Source organism: Canis aureus, chromosome 11, assembly GCF_053574225.1.
Source record: "Canis aureus isolate CA01 chromosome 11, VMU_Caureus_v.1.0, whole genome shotgun sequence".
In the NCBI taxonomy this organism is placed as follows: Eukaryota; Metazoa; Chordata; class Mammalia; order Carnivora; family Canidae; genus Canis; species Canis aureus.
The window spans coordinates 19,567,432-19,584,292 of NC_135621.1; the positions used below are offsets into that span (position 1 = coordinate 19,567,432).

At 59.3% G+C, this 16,861-nt stretch overlaps 1 protein-coding gene across 13 annotated transcripts in view; it reads right to left on the reverse strand.

Moving 5' to 3' along the window:
* Positions 1-409: 409 nt before the first annotated feature.
* PPP6R2 (protein phosphatase 6 regulatory subunit 2) overlaps positions 410-16,861 on the reverse strand; it is an 83,694-nt gene continuing 67,242 nt past the window's right edge. For 8 of the 13 annotated variants that reach the window (XM_077913972.1, XM_077913966.1, XM_077913973.1 and 5 more), the window contains 17 exons: positions 16,524-16,637; positions 15,102-15,228; positions 13,923-14,075; positions 9,663-9,866; positions 8,428-8,492; positions 6,859-6,974; positions 5,363-5,448; positions 4,954-5,034; positions 4,507-4,604; positions 3,978-4,035; positions 3,691-3,815; positions 3,359-3,522; positions 2,893-3,058; positions 2,721-2,809; positions 2,197-2,350; positions 1,276-1,464; positions 410-1,179 (listed from right to left, as the gene is read on the reverse strand). In XM_077913972.1, the coding sequence (XP_077770098.1) occupies positions 1,128-1,179; positions 1,276-1,464; positions 2,197-2,350; positions 2,721-2,809; positions 2,893-3,058; positions 3,359-3,522; positions 3,691-3,815; positions 3,978-4,035; positions 4,507-4,604; positions 4,954-5,034; positions 5,363-5,448; positions 6,859-6,974; positions 8,428-8,492; positions 9,663-9,866; positions 13,923-14,075; positions 15,102-15,228; positions 16,524-16,637 (2,041 nt within the window). In that variant the 3' untranslated portion in view covers positions 410-1,127. The remainder of the gene's footprint in view (positions 1,180-1,275; positions 1,465-2,196; positions 2,351-2,720; positions 2,810-2,892; positions 3,059-3,358; positions 3,523-3,690; positions 3,816-3,977; positions 4,036-4,506; positions 4,605-4,953; positions 5,035-5,362; positions 5,449-6,858; positions 6,975-8,427; positions 8,493-9,662; positions 9,867-13,922; positions 14,076-15,101; positions 15,229-16,523; positions 16,638-16,861) is intronic. The other 5 variants (XM_077913965.1, XM_077913971.1, XM_077913969.1 and 2 more) reach the window with 5 other exon arrangements.

The following is a 16,861-nucleotide window of genomic DNA, read 5'->3' on the forward strand; positions in this document are numbered from 1 at the left end:
GCTGGGAGCCCATGGTGTGTGTGGGGGGTCCACAGGCTGCTGCTTTGTGCCCACCCACCCTGATGGGTGGCGATGGCCATTGAGGTGCACACAGGGGCCGGCCTCCGGGGCACAGGTGTCGTGTTCCCTCCTGTGAGTCCCACCTGCACGAGGAGCCAGCCAGGTGGATGTTGGGCGCTGGGTTCCCAGCAGGTGCGGCTGGTGGTTGGGGGGGGGGCGGAGGGTGAACAGCAGATGTGGACACAGGCAAGACAGGTGATGTCAGGTGAGTCGTTAGGAGACCACCCCCCCAGCTCAGTTGTTGGCCTGTGGCCGCCCAACCACCCCAATGGGGGTGCGGTGGGTGGAGGGGGGAGCTGGGGAGGGCCCAGCTGGGGCTCCGGGCTGTCAGCCGCACACCACACAGGGCTGTCAGTAAGAATAACACAACTTTTATTGGGAATTGGGGTCTTGGGTGCCCTGTCAGATGATCAGAACATTAAAAATGGACTCAACACAAAATAATCCTGCAGACCCCCCCAGGACCCCGTGACCTGGCCCTGCCCTCCCACAGGCGCAGACCCCGCCCCACCTGGCACTGCTGAAGCCCGTCTCTGCGCCCTGGTGCCCCCGCCAGGTGCCCCCACTGCCCACTCGGCCACGAGGGGCTTGTTTTAAGGCAGTCAACTTTGCAGCCCAGCTCTGGGCTGGCTCCCCGGGCAGCTACGGCCCTGCACGGCCAGTCCAGCTCCAGACCCACGTCTGTCCCCAGGGCCGGGGAGGCCCTTCGCTCTGGCTGGACACAAAAGTGCAAACACGTGGCTCTTTCCTGCGTTTGTTTAAAAAAAAAATCAGTAAAAACGGACGCTCGGAGCCTGTGGCGTCCATGCCCTCGGGCCGCACGGCGTCTGGGACTGCCCGGCTCCCGGGCAGAGCACATCGGAGGCCTTATTGCTGTAAGCGGAGCTGGGCTCGACGCCCACTCAGGGTCGTCAGGAGAGACGCAAGCTGGGCCGTCCAACTGGTTCCAACTGCCAGCTTTACCAATGCAGCATTTATTTTAAAATAAAATTAAATTAAAAAAGACAAATTGCATCACCAGGTAGTTTCCTCGATTAAGGGCGCGCCGTGGCTGGGTGGCAGCAGCGTCACACGGGGCCGTTCAAGGCGGCTCCTGCGGGTGGCGGGGAGTCCATCTTCCTGTGGGGGGGCAGGCAGGCACGATTGGAGCTCCTGTGGCTGACGCCCCGCAGCACCCCGAGGTCCCGCAGCCCCGGCCCCAACTGCCCTGCTTACCTATCCTTCGTCCCTGTCCCCAGAACAGCTGCTGTGCACGTGGCTGGGGCCACAGTGGTGACGGCCGCCGGGGGCCCCGCTGCGGTCATCCCGGGGGCGCTGGCCAGGGCAGCGGGGGTGGCCTCGGGGGGCGCGGCCACAGCTGGGGCGTAGGGGGCTTCCGCAGGCGCGGGGGGCGCGGGCTCGAACCTGTGCCAAAGGTAGGCTCTGGTGTCCTGGGCCACCTCGGCCAGGGCAGCCCCGCCCCCAGCGGCCTGCCTCCGCGGGCGCTCCTGGGATGGCCAGGAACGGCAGCCTGGGTCACTGGCCTGGGTCACCAAGCCCCGGATGAGCGTGAGCCCGTGGCGGCCCCGCAGCCCCACGAGCACGGGGAGCACCCTGGCCCCGGACGCCCGCGGCTTTTGGGGACCACAGAACCGGCTCGGAGCAGGGCTGGTGCCGAGGGCAGTTGGCGAGGGAGGCTCGCAGGAACCCCAACATCACGGACCCCCGCGCACCCTGAGCCGGAGAGCAGCAGCCCAGCCAGCGCCCAGGCGCAGGGCCTCTCAGAGGCCCTGCCCCGCCCCTCTTGGGGCCCCGCCCACTGCGCCGCCAGGGCTGGTGGGTCTGCGCAGCGCCATCCCCAAGGCCCGCAGCTCCCCCGGTGCGTGCCGTGGGTGCGGAGTAACCGGCAATGCCCCATCAGGGCTCCGGGGCCCAGCAGCTGTGGACACCCCATCCTGCTGTGTGGGCTGCGGGCCGACCTTGGGCAGCCCCAACCCCAAGACCCCGGGAGGTGGCAGGGGGGTCATGTGCTCATCTCCGTAAAACACCCGAGCCCCGGCTCCACTGAGAGGAGTGGGCGTCCCAACAGCATCCTTGCCAGGGGGCTGGAGACGTCCGTGAGCACCCGGGGCCCTGCGTACACCCCATTCCGCACACCTGGGGGCTGACGTGGGCAGCGGGGGGGCCTCCCGGCTGGGACCCATACTGACAGCTTCCAAGGCACCAGCCGTCTTGTCCTCACTGCTGTCAGAAGCCACCAGGGGGGCCTTCCTGGTGACACACACGCTCCAGGCACAAGGGGAAGCCGGGCCTACAGGACGGGGCACAGGGTGCTGGTGACGCCCAGGGAGGACGGAGAGGCCACAGCGCACGGCCTCCAGGCCCTCAAACCCACGTGTGCATGTGTCCATTTCTAGGAACCATACGAGGACACTGTCGTCCCCCCTCAGGCCGGTGGCTCCAAGCCCCTCCCTGGGCCCAGGGTCAAGGATGGCCAGTGAGGCGGCACAGTGTACCCGGAGCCCTGGGGAGACCGGCCTGGGCTGGGCAAGCCCTTACCACTGGCCAGAGCTCCTGGCAGCACGGCCGGGTGCAGGCAGGTCCGTGTCCTCAGGGAGACAGAGCCATGGGGCCCAGGACCACGTCCCCCACGCCCTGTGCTCAGAGCCCCTCCTACTCACGGGCTCGCTCTGGGCCCTGGTCCGGGCCGTCCGGGGCATCGCCGTGGCCCGTGTCCACTGGGGAGCTGCATCTGGGCCCCGACTCGGAGCTGCGGAAGGCAAGGCTGAGCCCCCGCCGGGGAGGTGCCACCCCCAGGCGCACACGGGGTGACCTCCCAGCCCGCCCGCTCACCAGCAGAAAGGCTGGAAGTCGGTGAATTTGGCCCAGCCCTTTTCCTCCAGAGCCGAAGGGCTGGAGGTGCTGGCTGCCCACACGCTGGAGCCCACGTCCACGGCCACTCCCGGGGCCGGTGCTGGCGAGTTCCCCGGCTCATCAAACACGCTCCACGAGGTGCCTGCTGGGGAGACACGCAGTCCAGGCACCCTTGACCTGCAGGTCGGCCCCACAGGGAGTGGTGCAGGGCAGGCCTTCCCTGGTGGGCCTGGGGGGAGGGGGGACGACACCGGCCACCACTGTGACGGGGGCGGGGGCAGCCAGGGTCCGAGCCATAGCACCTGCCGCCTTCAGGGACACTGCCTGAAGCCGGTGCCGAGGAAGTGGGCAGACAGCAAGCCCACGCGGCCCCCAGCACACAGACAGGGCCGCATCCCTGGCCAAGTCCCCTGCCCCGCCTGAACCCCGCGTCCCCCGCAGTTACCTTCTGAGCCACCCTCCAAGCGAGGCCCTTCCTTCTGGGTGGAGGCCAGAGGGGCACCTGCCCGAGCGGCATCCTTGTCGGCTTCCAAACCCTCCTTCCTATCCTGGCCTCCACGCTCCAGGCCATTCTTGGAGCAGCTCTCTGAGGTGTGAGGACCCCCAAACCTGGGGAGGGCACACGGTCAGAGCAGCCACCAGCCAGCTCCGCACGGGGCACCCAGGCGCCGCCCCTCCTGTGTACGCACAGCATCGTGCCAGGGCAGGGCTAGGGGTGTGCACACTGTTCTGCGGCCTCTGCCTCAAGGGGCCTGGGGGACCGGGGGGGCCTCACACCTGGCTCTGGCTGTCACCCGGGCCATGCAATGCATCTCCTTGTCCTCCCAGATGTCATCTTCCTCGTCATCATCAAAGGGCTGGATGTGGTCACTGCAGCAAGCCTCAAACAGAGCTGCACTGGGCTGCAAGCATGAGCACGCATGTGATCACACGCGGCTCCCAGCGGGGCTCAGCCAGGCAGGGGGCGCTCAGGACGGGGCCCAGGCATGAAGCAGCCCTGTATCTCGGGCTGCCCACCCACCCAGAGCTGGGGACTCACCACCCACCCAGAGCTGGGGACTCACACTGTCCTCATCAGCATCGATGCTGAAATTGATCTCTGCAATCCTGTCGAAGGGGGCACTGCAATACACGGGGGGCACTCAGCACGTAGCCGCCAGGGCCTGCGACACCCCACGGACTGTTGTGCGTGCCCCCGGCTGCACCTCGCAGGGAAAAGAGCCAGGCCCACGGGGGTGGACGTGTCTGCAGGCGGCCACGTGGTGCAAGCAGACAGGGACCTTGATGGAGGGGGTGGCCCCTGCCCTCCTCCCTGGGCCCACTCTGTCCCTGGTCTGCACGGTGATGACTTGCCTTCCTGGAGGTGTCCCAGCTTGGCCCCTCCCACAGTGACTCTGAGTCACACTTGCTTTCAGCTCAGGAAGTGGCCAAATGGCCTCCAGGCCCCGGCAGGACAGGGCCACACCGAGGACTCAGCTCCTCCCAAAATGGACAGGGGACAAGGTAGTGGGCAGTGATGACGGATCCAAATGGGGCTCCCGACCAAGGTGGGCAGCTGGGACACGGTGCCCCGGGCACATCCTGGGAGCTCACTTGACACTGTCATCCTGGTCGGCAAACTCCTCGTCATTGAAGCCAAACTGGTCCACGAAGGTGGCCGTCATCTGCTGGACCTGGTACTCCGAGAAAGCCTGGCAGGGGTGGCGCAGGGCAGGCCTCAGACCGAGGCCGCTCCCAGGGAAGCAGCGGTGCCTCGCGGCTTCTCCCAACCTAACCTCTCGGGGGAACACGAACGCAGGGTCGTGTCCAAACAGCCTCGTGTGTCTCACGATCATCCACTGGGTGGCTCGGGCCCCCCCTCGTTCAAGGGGCTGCACACCTGGCCCCTCCCCTGCTGGAGCCTGGTGCGTGGGGACCAGCACGTTCCCCTGGGCTGCTTCCTGCTGCAGCTCAGCAAGGCGCTGGGCAGGACGGCCCGGAGCCTGAGTGCCGCCGAGGGCGGGAAAGGGCTGCCTGAGTGTGCAGAGCGGCCACACGCACCTGCTGCAGGGACAGCTCATTAGGGAAAGCGCCCTCCATGTCCTCATCCTCACTCGAGGGGTGAAGGTGGTGGGTGCTTACCTGAAACAGCCAGAGCGGGTGGATGTGAGCCCCGCAGCCTGGGGGCTCCTACCCCCGCCCCTCCCCGCGGTGTAGCACACACTGGGCCTGGGGCACCAGGAGCCCCAGGACGCAGCAGGGCGCCTGAGGGGTCAGGGGAGGGGCTGACACCCGCTCTGCTGAGGCGGTAGGGGCCCCAGGACCTGGAGCGGGACGCGGAACCAGGGACCCACTGCACCTGGCTGGGCCACAGGGGTGCACACGCACACACGCACGCTCCACAAGCACCCAGGAGGGCGTGGCCCCAGCGCCAGCCAACACCGAGCAGCAGCACAGCCGAGCCCCTCACCAGGTCCACAGCGTTCCTGCGATTGGTCTCCGCCAGGGTCTCCTCCACAAAGTTCTCCCAGCGCCCTCGGCAGTCCGCGGGGAGCCCTGCAAGGGAGCAGTGCTGGGGAGCCAGGGGACGGCAGCAGGGTGCACAGGGCGGCTGCTGGAAAGGCGGCCAGGGGTCCCGCAGGGGCGCTCGCAGGGCGGGGCCCAACCTCAGCACCGGGGGCTGCAGCCTGGCCGCATCCTCCGCCCTCCCCAGCCCTCTCAGTACATCCCATGCACCTGTGTTCTAGAAAGTTCACAGCTGAGTGACGTGAGACCAGGATAGAGAGCTGCTGGCTCACCTCCCGCACCCCAAACTGTCCCTCCGTGGGGAGCCTCCTCGGGCCAGACACTAGCCTGGAGGCCATGGACCGAGCACAGCCCCTTGCTCCCATCCTGGACGGCCACCCAGAGCTTCTGGCCAGAGGGACCACAGCAGGGACTCTCTTGGGGGAGGGGGGGCAGGCAGCCAGTGAGCCAAGACCACAGGTCTACACCTGCTGCACAACCAGCCTGGAGGCTTCCAGTGTGGCTTCCTCAGCTGCACAATGGGAGATGGGCTGAGCACCTGCCCGTGCCCTCTCCAGGATCAGGGCACTGGGGCCCTGCACAACCATCTCCCCACACCCCTGGAGGGACCCCACCAGGCGGCTCAGCCTCTTGTGTGAACACCATTCACAGGGCACAAGATCCCACCCAGGGCTGAGGAGGACGGTCCTGATCGTGAAGCTGCTGTGAACACAGCCCCAGCGCCCTGGGGAGGTCCTGGCTTCTGCCCACCCTTCGCCTCCTCGGCTCACTCGTGCATCACCCCATCTGCCCACTGCGAGCTCCGGGGCCTCTCCACCCCCCTGCTCAGGCTGGCCCAGGCATCGTCCACCCTGGCAGGGCCACTCGGGCCCTCCCAGCTGCCCGCCTTCCGGTCTAACCAAGACCCCCTTGGGCCCTCTTCAGCTCACAAGGCCCGGCACCCAAGGCCTGTAGACCTTGGCCAGGGCATGAGAGGGCCAGAAAGAGGGGTGAGTGTTGGCCCCAGGCTGGGAGGGTGGCAGGTGTCTCGGGCTGAGGGCAGAGGTGAGGCCCAACCAGAGGAGAGGCTGCCTCGGCTCAGGGCCCACAGCACCCTCTTGGAGCACAGAGGCCACCTCCCCCGGCTCCCCAGACTTGGCTGGAAAGATCTGCAAAGCTGCTTGAGGCAGAGGGGGGTGGCGTCCAGGCAGGCCTCGGGGTCCCTGGGTAGAGCACAGTGCTGGCTCCGGAGCCACGAGCTGCCCCGCAGGCGCCTGACAGGGTCTCTGGGCACAAGGAGGACCAACCTCGTGACCCAGGCCCACCTGGGAAAGCATGTCCTGATACCACTTGCTGGGGGGGCTCAAGGGCAGAAGGTGGCAGTCAGGGGTCACAGGCAGCAGCAACACCCACCACAGGGCTCCTGCTGCCAGGAGGGCAACGAGGGCAGGGAGGGCTCACCTCGGATGACCTCGCTGATGTGGGTCTGCATGGGGCCCCTCTCTAGATTCTGCACCACTGCGTTGGCGATCCGGGTAAGGTGGCCCATGTTGCCGCGCCTCATGCCACCCGCTGCCCTGAAAGGGAGTGGCAGCATCAAGGGGACCACTGGGTTTTCCTCCTTTCCTCCCTACGCGTCCCCAGGGCCTGACCTTTGCCCCCTGTGGGTCCTTCCTCGCAGCCTTACCTGGGGGCCCCTTCTGTTTGGAGAGCACCTGCTGTGTGCCAGCCAGTCACTCCAACCTCACCAGGAAGTGCTAACGAGGCAGATGCCACCGCCCCCAGCAGCAGGGCACATGGGGCCTCAGCGCCGTGCCCCTCGCCCCACACCCAGACACCCCTGAGCTGTCCGGCTCCAGAGGCCCTCCCAGCTTCGCCCAGGCTGGCTGACCCGAAGGAACACCCAGTGGGGCAGAGGACTTAGACGAAAATGCAGGACATCCCTGCTCTGTGCTGATGGGGGCTGACCGAGCGCAACACGGGCAGGACACAGATGTGGGTGGGGCCGGGGCGGCTGGGAGCCGGCCAGTCACGGCCCCCGACTGAGCTCCGTGCACCCTGAGGCCCACAGCCTGGCTGCCATCCACGTTCCCATCGCACACAGCTTTGAGTCCAACATCTCCCCAGTCACACCCCCGACCCAGCAGGAGGGCAGGTCTTAAACTCCTCCCTGGGTTAGGGAGACGTAAAATGCTCCCCCAGCTACAAAGGCAGCTCGTGGGCATACAGTGGGCAGAGCCACTTCCCACCACACCCTCTGTCAAGCCTGAGCCCGTGAGCCCAGCCTGCTGGAGGGAGCCGAGAGCGCCTGGTGGCACAAGCTAACAGGGAGCGGAGGGCTGGGCCAGGGCTGGGCCAGGGCAAGGCCTCCCGGCCTGTCGCCTTAACCTCTGGGATGTCGTGAACCCCTTGGTGGCAGCATGAAGTCCTCCCCCAACAGGCACCCATGCGCACAAATACACGGACTATACAGATGAGGCTCTGCAGGGGCCTATAGTGGGCGCTGCAGAGACGGGGCCCAAGGAAGGGGAGATGGCCCTGTCTTGGACGTGCACTATCCTGGAGGCGGCAAACTGGTGGGTTCTGTGACAGCAGGATGTGAGCCGTGGCCCAGATGAGGTCGGACAGCTCCCAGGAGCTCCCTTGCAGGCCACACCTCGGGTGATCTAGGTGGTTGAGACCTTGCGGCAGGGGTGGGACCACCAGTGCTTCACAAAGCTCCCAGCGGAGTGCAGGAGAGAAAGCAGAAAGTAGCCTCGATGCACTTCTGAGGTTTTGGGGCTCAGTAAGAGAACTGGTTGGTGGCTGGGGTGAGTAGATGGGAGGACTGAGGACACACTGTGGGGTAAGACTGGGGTCTCTGCTGATGGAGGGGGAGGGCGGTGCTGGGGATGGAGCTGCTCTGCCCGTCTCCTCTGGTCACCTGGGGCCCTAACTTTCCCTGGGCGGCAGCAGCTCCAGGTGTTCTCCTGGGAGCAGGACCCCACTCTGGGCCCTCAGGCACCCCCGCAGCACCCTGTGGGTTCTTACTGTGCGTGGTCGTTGGCTTCCCAGGCCTCCAGGATCCTCTGGACCAGGCAGCACTTCTCGAACAGCTGGGGGGAAGGTGACACAGGTCAGGTTCCACAGGCTACCCCCTGCAACCTGCACCGCACGGGTTAAGGGGATACCGCCGTGGGCTCCCTGCTGTCCCTACCACGCAGCAAGGGCAGGTGCTGCCCCAGGCCCCATAGGGCTGCCCAGCTCCACTCCTCCTCCGTGCTGTCCTCCCACCTTTTCTGTCTAGAAGCAATGATTAGGCCTGAGGGCATCCATTGGCTTCTGGGCCAGGATCCTGTGTCCTGTGCCTGCACATTTGTTCTGGGACCCAGCTCACACCCCATCCTACACAGGGTCTCACTATCGGGGGGGGGGGGCTCCCTCACTGGGCTCCAGGCTCCTGCACCCCCTTCCTGCTCCCAGCTGTCCACCTCCTGGGTTGCTGTTAGCCTGCACACGGCAGGACTCGCTCAACCACAGCTTCTATGGGGTCTGCCAGGCCCCTGGCCCTACAGCCCCCGGCCTTCCCAGGGAAGCATCTCTGAGCCGGCTCCTTGACACAGGGAGGGGCGTCTGTGCCACTTCTGCATGGCACAGCCGGGTACATGCTTGTTTCTTCTTCTTCTTTTTTTTTTTTTGTTTCTTCTCCTTAGAAAACGCTAAGGCCTACTGTCTGCCAGACACAAGGCTTGCTGTTCCGGGCAGAGGAGACACAGACACCCACACCAGGTGTGCTCACTCGGGGCCCAGGGAGAGCTGGGGCAGTCCTGGAGGTTAGCTTCCTGCCACGCACTCATGGGGCAGGAAGAGCTGAGGAAAAGGAGAGGGAGTGTAGTTTCCAAAGGTCCATAATCTCAGAACATTTTCTCATGAGAATGGAACACATTCTGTTTCCCTTGCATTTCCCTTCGGGATCTCTCCCGATAGCAGTAGCTCGACAGGATACAGTGGACTGGCCTGGAAGGAGATCCCAGGGCAGCATTGGGCGCCCTCACCCCTCTGGTGAGTGCCCCCCCCTCGGGGCCCTGCCCCTGGTCCCCCAGCACAGCAGCCCTGGCAAACATGGACCCTTCCTGTGTGACCCTCAGTCTCGTGGGTGGAGGGAGGGCAGCACATCGTGCCCTGGAGGGTCGGGGTGGCCATGGGCAGCCTTTGTTGGAGTGGACAGCCACACACGCTGGGCAGGGCCGGCATGCAGGGACGTGCAGGACACTTCCTGGACTTACATGAGTCACCATAGTGTTCTCGAGGCGGCTGGCAGCAGGCTGGGGGGTCTCTGGGTCCCCACTCCCGGGCAGAGGCTCCACCCCGCTCTCCGGTCTGCTGGCTTCCGCCCTGTCCTCCCGGGCAGCGTGGGACAGAATAGCGGCTATGCATAGTTCCACTTGGAAGTGCAAAAAGTTATTCCAAGTGTACTTAAAGAACAGGTCCTGGGGTGAAGAGAGCACAGGGGAAACTCCTTGGACCAGTGTCCTCCTGCAGCGGGACCACAGAGGGAGGGGATCGCCGTGCCCTGACCATCCAGCAGGAGCCCCGACCCTGACCATTCCATCTCAGCCGCGGTGCTGCACTCTCGTTCATCTCTGCTCTCATCTAACCACATCCTGCAGTGGGCTTATCTTTTTGTCCTTAAGTCAAAAGCTTAACTCATTAATTTTTAGCCTCTTTTTCTTTCTCAGGTGTCAACAGGCTGCACCACCTGGAGCATCCACCTTAAATACCTTAAATACATGGTACACATTCTGCTACACAGTATTTTTACTCTTCTTCATCATTTTGTCTTTGGCTCATGAATTACTGGAAGTACATTAAGTTCTCGAACAGGGATTGTATTCAGGGAGGTGTGCACAGTGGACACGCCCTGAGGGAACCCAGTGGGCCCACCCCAGCTGCACAGGCCACTGGCCAGGGGAAGCTAAATGCGGGTGGCTCTCCCCTCCCCTAGACCAAGTGGGCAGCGCAGCCCACCTAGGATTCTGGCCCCATGTGCCAGCAGCACAGAGGGGTGACACAAGCATGCCTGTCCACATCCCTCTGGCCTTCTCTCACACAGCAGTGACTACAGAAGCCTGTGTCCCAGGCCTTCTGCTGCCCACGAGGAAGGAGGAGGACATGGTGTGCGGGGTGGGGGAATGGGGTGGGAAGATAGGGTATGGATGCCACCCCAAGATAGGAGTATGGGCCCCTCCTTCACACCAACGGTTTGAGCAATGGTTCAAGGCAGGAAGCCCACCTGCCTGACATAGTTCCCAGGTTTACCTTCTCTGCCAGTATAACCCTGAGTGATCCTGGAGATGGCCTCAGATGTTTCCTCATCCTCATCAGAGTCAGACCCACCTCCCAGTAAAAAAAAACAAAAAAACAAACAAACAAACAAAAAAAAACAAACAAAAAAAACCTAGGCCAGATGGCTTCACTGGTGAATTCTCCCAAATATTACATTTAAAGAAAAATCACCACCACCAATCCTTCTCAAACTCTTCCCCCCAAAAGAAGGAACACTTTCTGATTCTTTCTATAAGGATTCTAAGACCCTATTATCAAAACTAGACAAAGACATCCCAAGAACACTAAACACCAATGTCCCTTATGAACACGGATGCAAAAATCCTCAACAAAATATTAACAAACCAGACTCAGCAGCATATTAAGGAACTATGCTCTGTGACCAGGTGGGATTTATTCCTGGAATGCAGGGATGGTTCGACATCTGAAAACCAAATGTAATGTACCAGATTAACAAAATAAAGGGGGAAACACATAACTGCCTCAACTGATACTGAAACTGTATCTGACAACATATAAAACAATTATATTGCTATATACACTAGCAATAAAAGGAAATCTCAATGCAATAAGGGGTATGTGGTTGGCAAGCAGCAACCACCGCACTCAATGGTGAAGGACTGGAAGCTGTTTCTTTACGATGAAGGATGAGGCAGGAAGCCCACTCTCTCAGTGTTGCACTGGAAGTTCTAACAGCAATTAGGCCAGATACAGAAATAAAAGGTGTGCAAACTGGAAAGAAAGAAGTAAAATTACCTCTTTTCACAAACAATACAATCTTATATGCAGAAAATGCCACAGATTCCACATAAACTGTTAGAGCTAATAAACAAGTTCAGCAAAGTTGTAGGACACAAAACACACAGATTAGTGTATTTCCACACACTAACAATTTAGATTAAAAAATTAAAGAACAATTCCATTTGTAGTAATGTTCAAAGGGATAAAATACTTAAGAATAAATTAAAACCTAGGAAATGAAAAGACTCATACACTAGAAACTACGAACACTGCTGAAAGAAAGAGAACCTAAACAAACGGAACGTCGCCCATGTTCATGGATGGACTGGAAAACTTCGTTTTGTTAGGATGACAGTACTACCCAAACCAGATCTACAAACTAATGTAATATGTATCAAAATCCCACTGGCATTTTTTGGGATAGAAATAGGAAACCCCCCAAAAATTTAAAAAATTAAAAAAAAAAAAAGAAATAGGAAACCCATCCTAAAATTTGTATGGAATCTAAAGGGATCCCAAGAGGCAAATCTTGAAAAAGATCGAAAAAGCCAATCTTGGGACGCCTGGGTGGCTCAGTGGTTAAGCACCGCCTTCAGCCCAGGGCGTGATCCTGGAGTCCCAGGATCAAGTCCCACATCGGGATCCCCAGAGGGAGCCTGCTACTCCCTCTGCCTGTGTCTCTGCCTCATGAATGAATGAATGAACTTAAAAAAAAAAAAAGAAAAAGAAAACATGGGAAACCTTCATGACAGAAGTTCTGGCAATGATTTCTTGCATATGACACCCAAAAGACAATCAATAGAAGAAAAAAATAGGTAAGTTGGACTTTATAAAAATTTACAACTTTTGGGTCAAAGATACTATCAAGAGAGTGAAAATAATCCAGAGAATGGAAGAAAAGATTTTTGAATCATGTATCTGCTAAATTTTAACACAGAGAATATACAAAGAGCTCCTACTACTCAACCATAAAAAAAAAAACCCAAACAAGCCACTTAATGGACAAAGGACTTGAACAAACGGTTCTCCAAAGATAATCATTAGGGAAATGCAAAGCACGATCCCCAGAGAAATACCACTTCATAACACGAGGATGGCTATTATTAAAAAACAAACAAAACCAATAAACAGGAAACACGTGTTGGTGCGGATGTGGAGAAACTGGAGAGTTCCCACATGGCTGGTAAAACAGAGCGGCCGCTGTGGGAAAGTGCTGGCTCCTCCTGAAGCTGCACAAGAGGACCCATCCATTCCTTGTCTCGACGAAAGAACCGAAAGCAGGGACTCTGATGAGCCCCTGCACAGCCGCGTCTGCCGCAGCGTTACCCCAGCAGACCAGCGGTGGAAGCAAGCAACAGGGTGGCCCATTCTCGACCCTAAGGAAGGAGCCGCAGACACCCGCCCCCACCCGGTGAGCCCCGAGGACGCTGTGGTCAGTGACCTACGCCAGACACAGAAGGACGAATCCCATACGGTTCCACCACAAGGAGGCACATGCAGTGGTCAGACTCGGGGGGGACAGGGGAGAGCTGGTGGCGCGGGTGTTGGGGGCGGAGGGTGTGTGATGGGGACACAGCTTCAGTGTGCGGGGTGGGGAGTTCTGGAAACAGTGGTGAGGACCACACAACACTGTGAAGGTAGTTAAGGGCACTGAATTGTACACTTAGAAATTATAAAACTGGCAAATTCTGTTATATGTATTTTACCACAATAAAATAAAAGCAGAGAGGGAAAAGGAAAGGAGGCCTCTCATAACTCAACCCCTGATCCATATCTGGGCTGGGAGTCCAAACACTGAAAGAAATTTATAGTCAGACTTCAGGCCTGCTTCCAAGGCTGGCTCCTTCTGGGATAAAGATTCAATTTTTAGAAGATTCCAGCCCTCCAGGAGTAGAGGCCCTACAGCAAGGCAAAAGACAAGACTGAAGACTGCATCTGCTCATGGCTGACACCTGGGGTGATGCACCCTCCGTCCACAGCAGCTGCCCAGGGCCAGCCCTGCCTGCCTGACACTCTCCCTCAGGCACCGAGGCTGTGCTGTGGGCAAGAAGCACTAGGGTGGCCTTCTATGGTGGGTGACCAGCAGCTGCTCTTTTAGGACGTTTTATGTTCAAGAGCTATAATGGAAGTTTGACCTTAGGCAGAAATCAGAAAGGAGATGGACTGTATTTCCCCGTTCCCTCAGACTGGGTTTGATCTGCCCTCTGCTTTCAGAGCATCCTCCACGAGCCCATGGCAAGGCCTGCCCGCTGTCGCCCCGTGTGCTTCACCAGCGACCTGCGCGGTCGGCCCTGGGATGGGTCCGGGAAATGGGTCTCTCTGCACAGACCGCATCTGTTCTGGGACCGAACCAAAGCCTCCCTTGGGTAGACCCTTGTCTGGATGCGGAGGTCCAGCTGCCCGCTCTGCTGGACCCTGCCCAGTCTGCCCACCCACTGCAGACTGCACAAGTCGCTCACCAGCAGTAAGCCCATGGTGTTGAGCCTGCAGAGCTCCTGGTTGATGCTGGGTGTGTTTGTGTGTAGCAGTGCAGCCATGAGGCGGGCACCATGCAGACGGGCATTCCCCAGGGGCTCCTCCAACACGCCAATGGTGGTCAGGATTGCTTTTTTCTACAAACACAGAAGCATCCCCCTTTAGAGCCTTGCAATCAACATGACCACTGCAGGCTTCTCTTAGCTCTGGTGCTAACTGCTCAAAGGGCCAGGGCCACTACTCCATGACATGGCCCAGCCTGGGGATGCATAAGGATGCGTACGTGGAGGTTCCTCCAGGCAGCACTGTCTGCAAGAGGAAAGGAGGGTCAGCAGGGTTAGGAACCCCCCCCCCCACTCCCCTTAGCGCCTCACAAAACAGTAAGCAATGGTGGTCCACTGCCCCCAGAAGCCCAGAACTCTCTGGTATCAGCAAATCAAGCAAAGAGATATGCACCTCAGCTCATGAGATGTGTCCAAGGTGGGGCCAGCTCTCTGGGGGACACAGTCTCATCAGGACACTGAGCTAACCCTGCAAACGCGCTCAGAGGAGATGGCTAACAGCAGCCTTGTCACACTGAACACAGGTCTTTCCTGACCCCACGCATGCAGCATGACGTGTCTACCTTCTCATTAACCAAATGTTCCAGAATCCCTACATTCATGAAGCTCACTTTCTAGTGGGAGAGACAGATGATAACTTGATAAATAAAATAAGCTGTGCAGGAGAGCATGGTGGGTGCTGAGACGCACCCAGGAAAGGGGAAGGGGCTCCATGGTGAGCGAGGTGGCAGGCGGCTAAGTGACTGAGCCCTTCTCTACCTGAGCCGCATGCTTCCTGGAGCTCCTGAGCTGGGCAAAGGCCAACTCTGTGCCCTACCTGACCCCAGGCCCCATGGCCCCTGACTTGAAGGCCAGACCCACAGTTAACGTAGGTTCTCAGATGACCCCTATTTCAGAGCACAAGAGTCATCTGGGAGGGGGGTGCAAAATGTCCACACCCTAGGACTTACCCCAGAGCAGAGATGGACACTGAGCAGATAAAGGTGTGAAAACATGCTCCTGGCACCTGCTTGGTGGTTCTCAAGCAGGGTGCAGGGTCCTCTGCTTGCAAATCATCCCGCCCACAACACCCGCACAGGCACCTACCAGAAGTTCACCTACCTTTGGCGGGCTGAGCAGAAGCTGGTGGAAGTCCTTCAGTCGTGGCTCAATGCCATGCAGTACGCTGCTGCTGACGGTACACAGCCCTTCCAGTCCCTGAGAAAAGGAGTCCACCAAGCCCTCTGTCCTGTGGACGAGGACAGCAGATGGAGACACAGGGGACACACCCCCATCCTGTTTCACCCTGCCCCCCGACTTCTCTGCTCATGGTACAGAGAAGAGAAAGGCAACACTGGCCTTTAGAAAACATTCCCAGGTGACGGCCAAGGGCAGCCCCCTCATCCCCACCAGGCAGGCGGCCCCTCGTGCTCACTGGAACCATCTCTGTCCCCCTCTTCCCGTTCTGGAAACATTCACCATGGTTCCCACTCCTTGGCTGAGAAACAGGAGACAGGATGCCACACTGTCCCTCTGGCTTCTTAAAACTAATTTCTCTGAGACATTCATATAAACTTTTTTCAGTTATAGAAAAGAGAATCAGCTGGCTCACTCGTGGTTTTGGTGGGTTTTTAAAAAAATATATTTATTTTCGAGAGAACCATAAGTGGGGGGAGGCACACCAGGGCAGGATGGGGAATCCGAACAGACTCCCCACTGGGTGTCCGCACCCCCAAAATGGACTCAACCCCAGGACCCCAGGTCATGACCTGAGCCGAAACCAAGAGGTGCTTAGCTGACAGAGCGCCCCAGGCATCCCAATCTCTGCTTTTATGGGTCATTTTCACGCTGTCCGTTCATCTCAGCCAAGGCTGGGAAAGGCCCGCAGAGGAGCCCCCACATCCCCTAGAACAGGCCCAGGCTTCCTGAGTTCACGAAGACAAGAACGGTCAACATTCTGGTGGCCTGACCAGAGTAAACAATGACAGCAGTATCATTCTAGTTTTAGGGAATAAACTAACGGCTGCGTACTGGTTCCCAGAGAGCGCGAGAATGAGAAACTGTTTCTAATCTCACTACCAACATTAACTCAACGTCTTGTCATTTTGTTCTTTTGTTGTTGCTGCGGTTTACATCCAGTTAATCCGCGCTGGGGCTTCAGTGAGGCTCCCTCCAGAACAAGGAAATAAGAGAACTAGTCACCCCAGGAGACAGGTCACCACAGCACACGACGGGACGAGCAGAGATGCACGCGCACACACGTGCACACCCGGCACCCCACACCCCTCCCCACATGCTGGAACTGGCCACACCTGTTCCACACACACACACACACACACACACACACACACACACACATACACACACACGCAGGAATACTTGGGAAGCTGCTGACACTGGTGCCTTCAGACCGAGGCGGGAACACCTTGGATACCCAAGGTCAGAGAGGCTGCGGATTTACTTTTCAATGAGGAGTCTACCCGTGTGATTATTTACATAACAAGTAGTGAAACATGCCACGCAGCCAGGCCCCCCATCACTCACCCAGCCCGCCTGGTCTCCAACAAGGTAAGTAACACCTGAGTCCCACTAACGAGGCAGATCTCAGTCTGGTCTCCATCAAACATGTTCTTCAGAAGCTGCTCCACGCAGTCCTGCCTGTCAGACACACGCAGAGCTCACTGCTGCTGGAGCAGATGCACAGCCCCACATCCAAAGGACCAGCTCTCCTCCCCAAGGAGTAACCCCCCTAAACCCAGAGGGGGCTTTGCTCGGGCTCCAGACCAGGCACCCAGGGTTCTCAGGACATTCCTGCCCCTACTGGCCTAGAGTCACTGGACCTGCCTGGAGAGCCCTCCCAGGAGACACAAGTCTATCCAGTG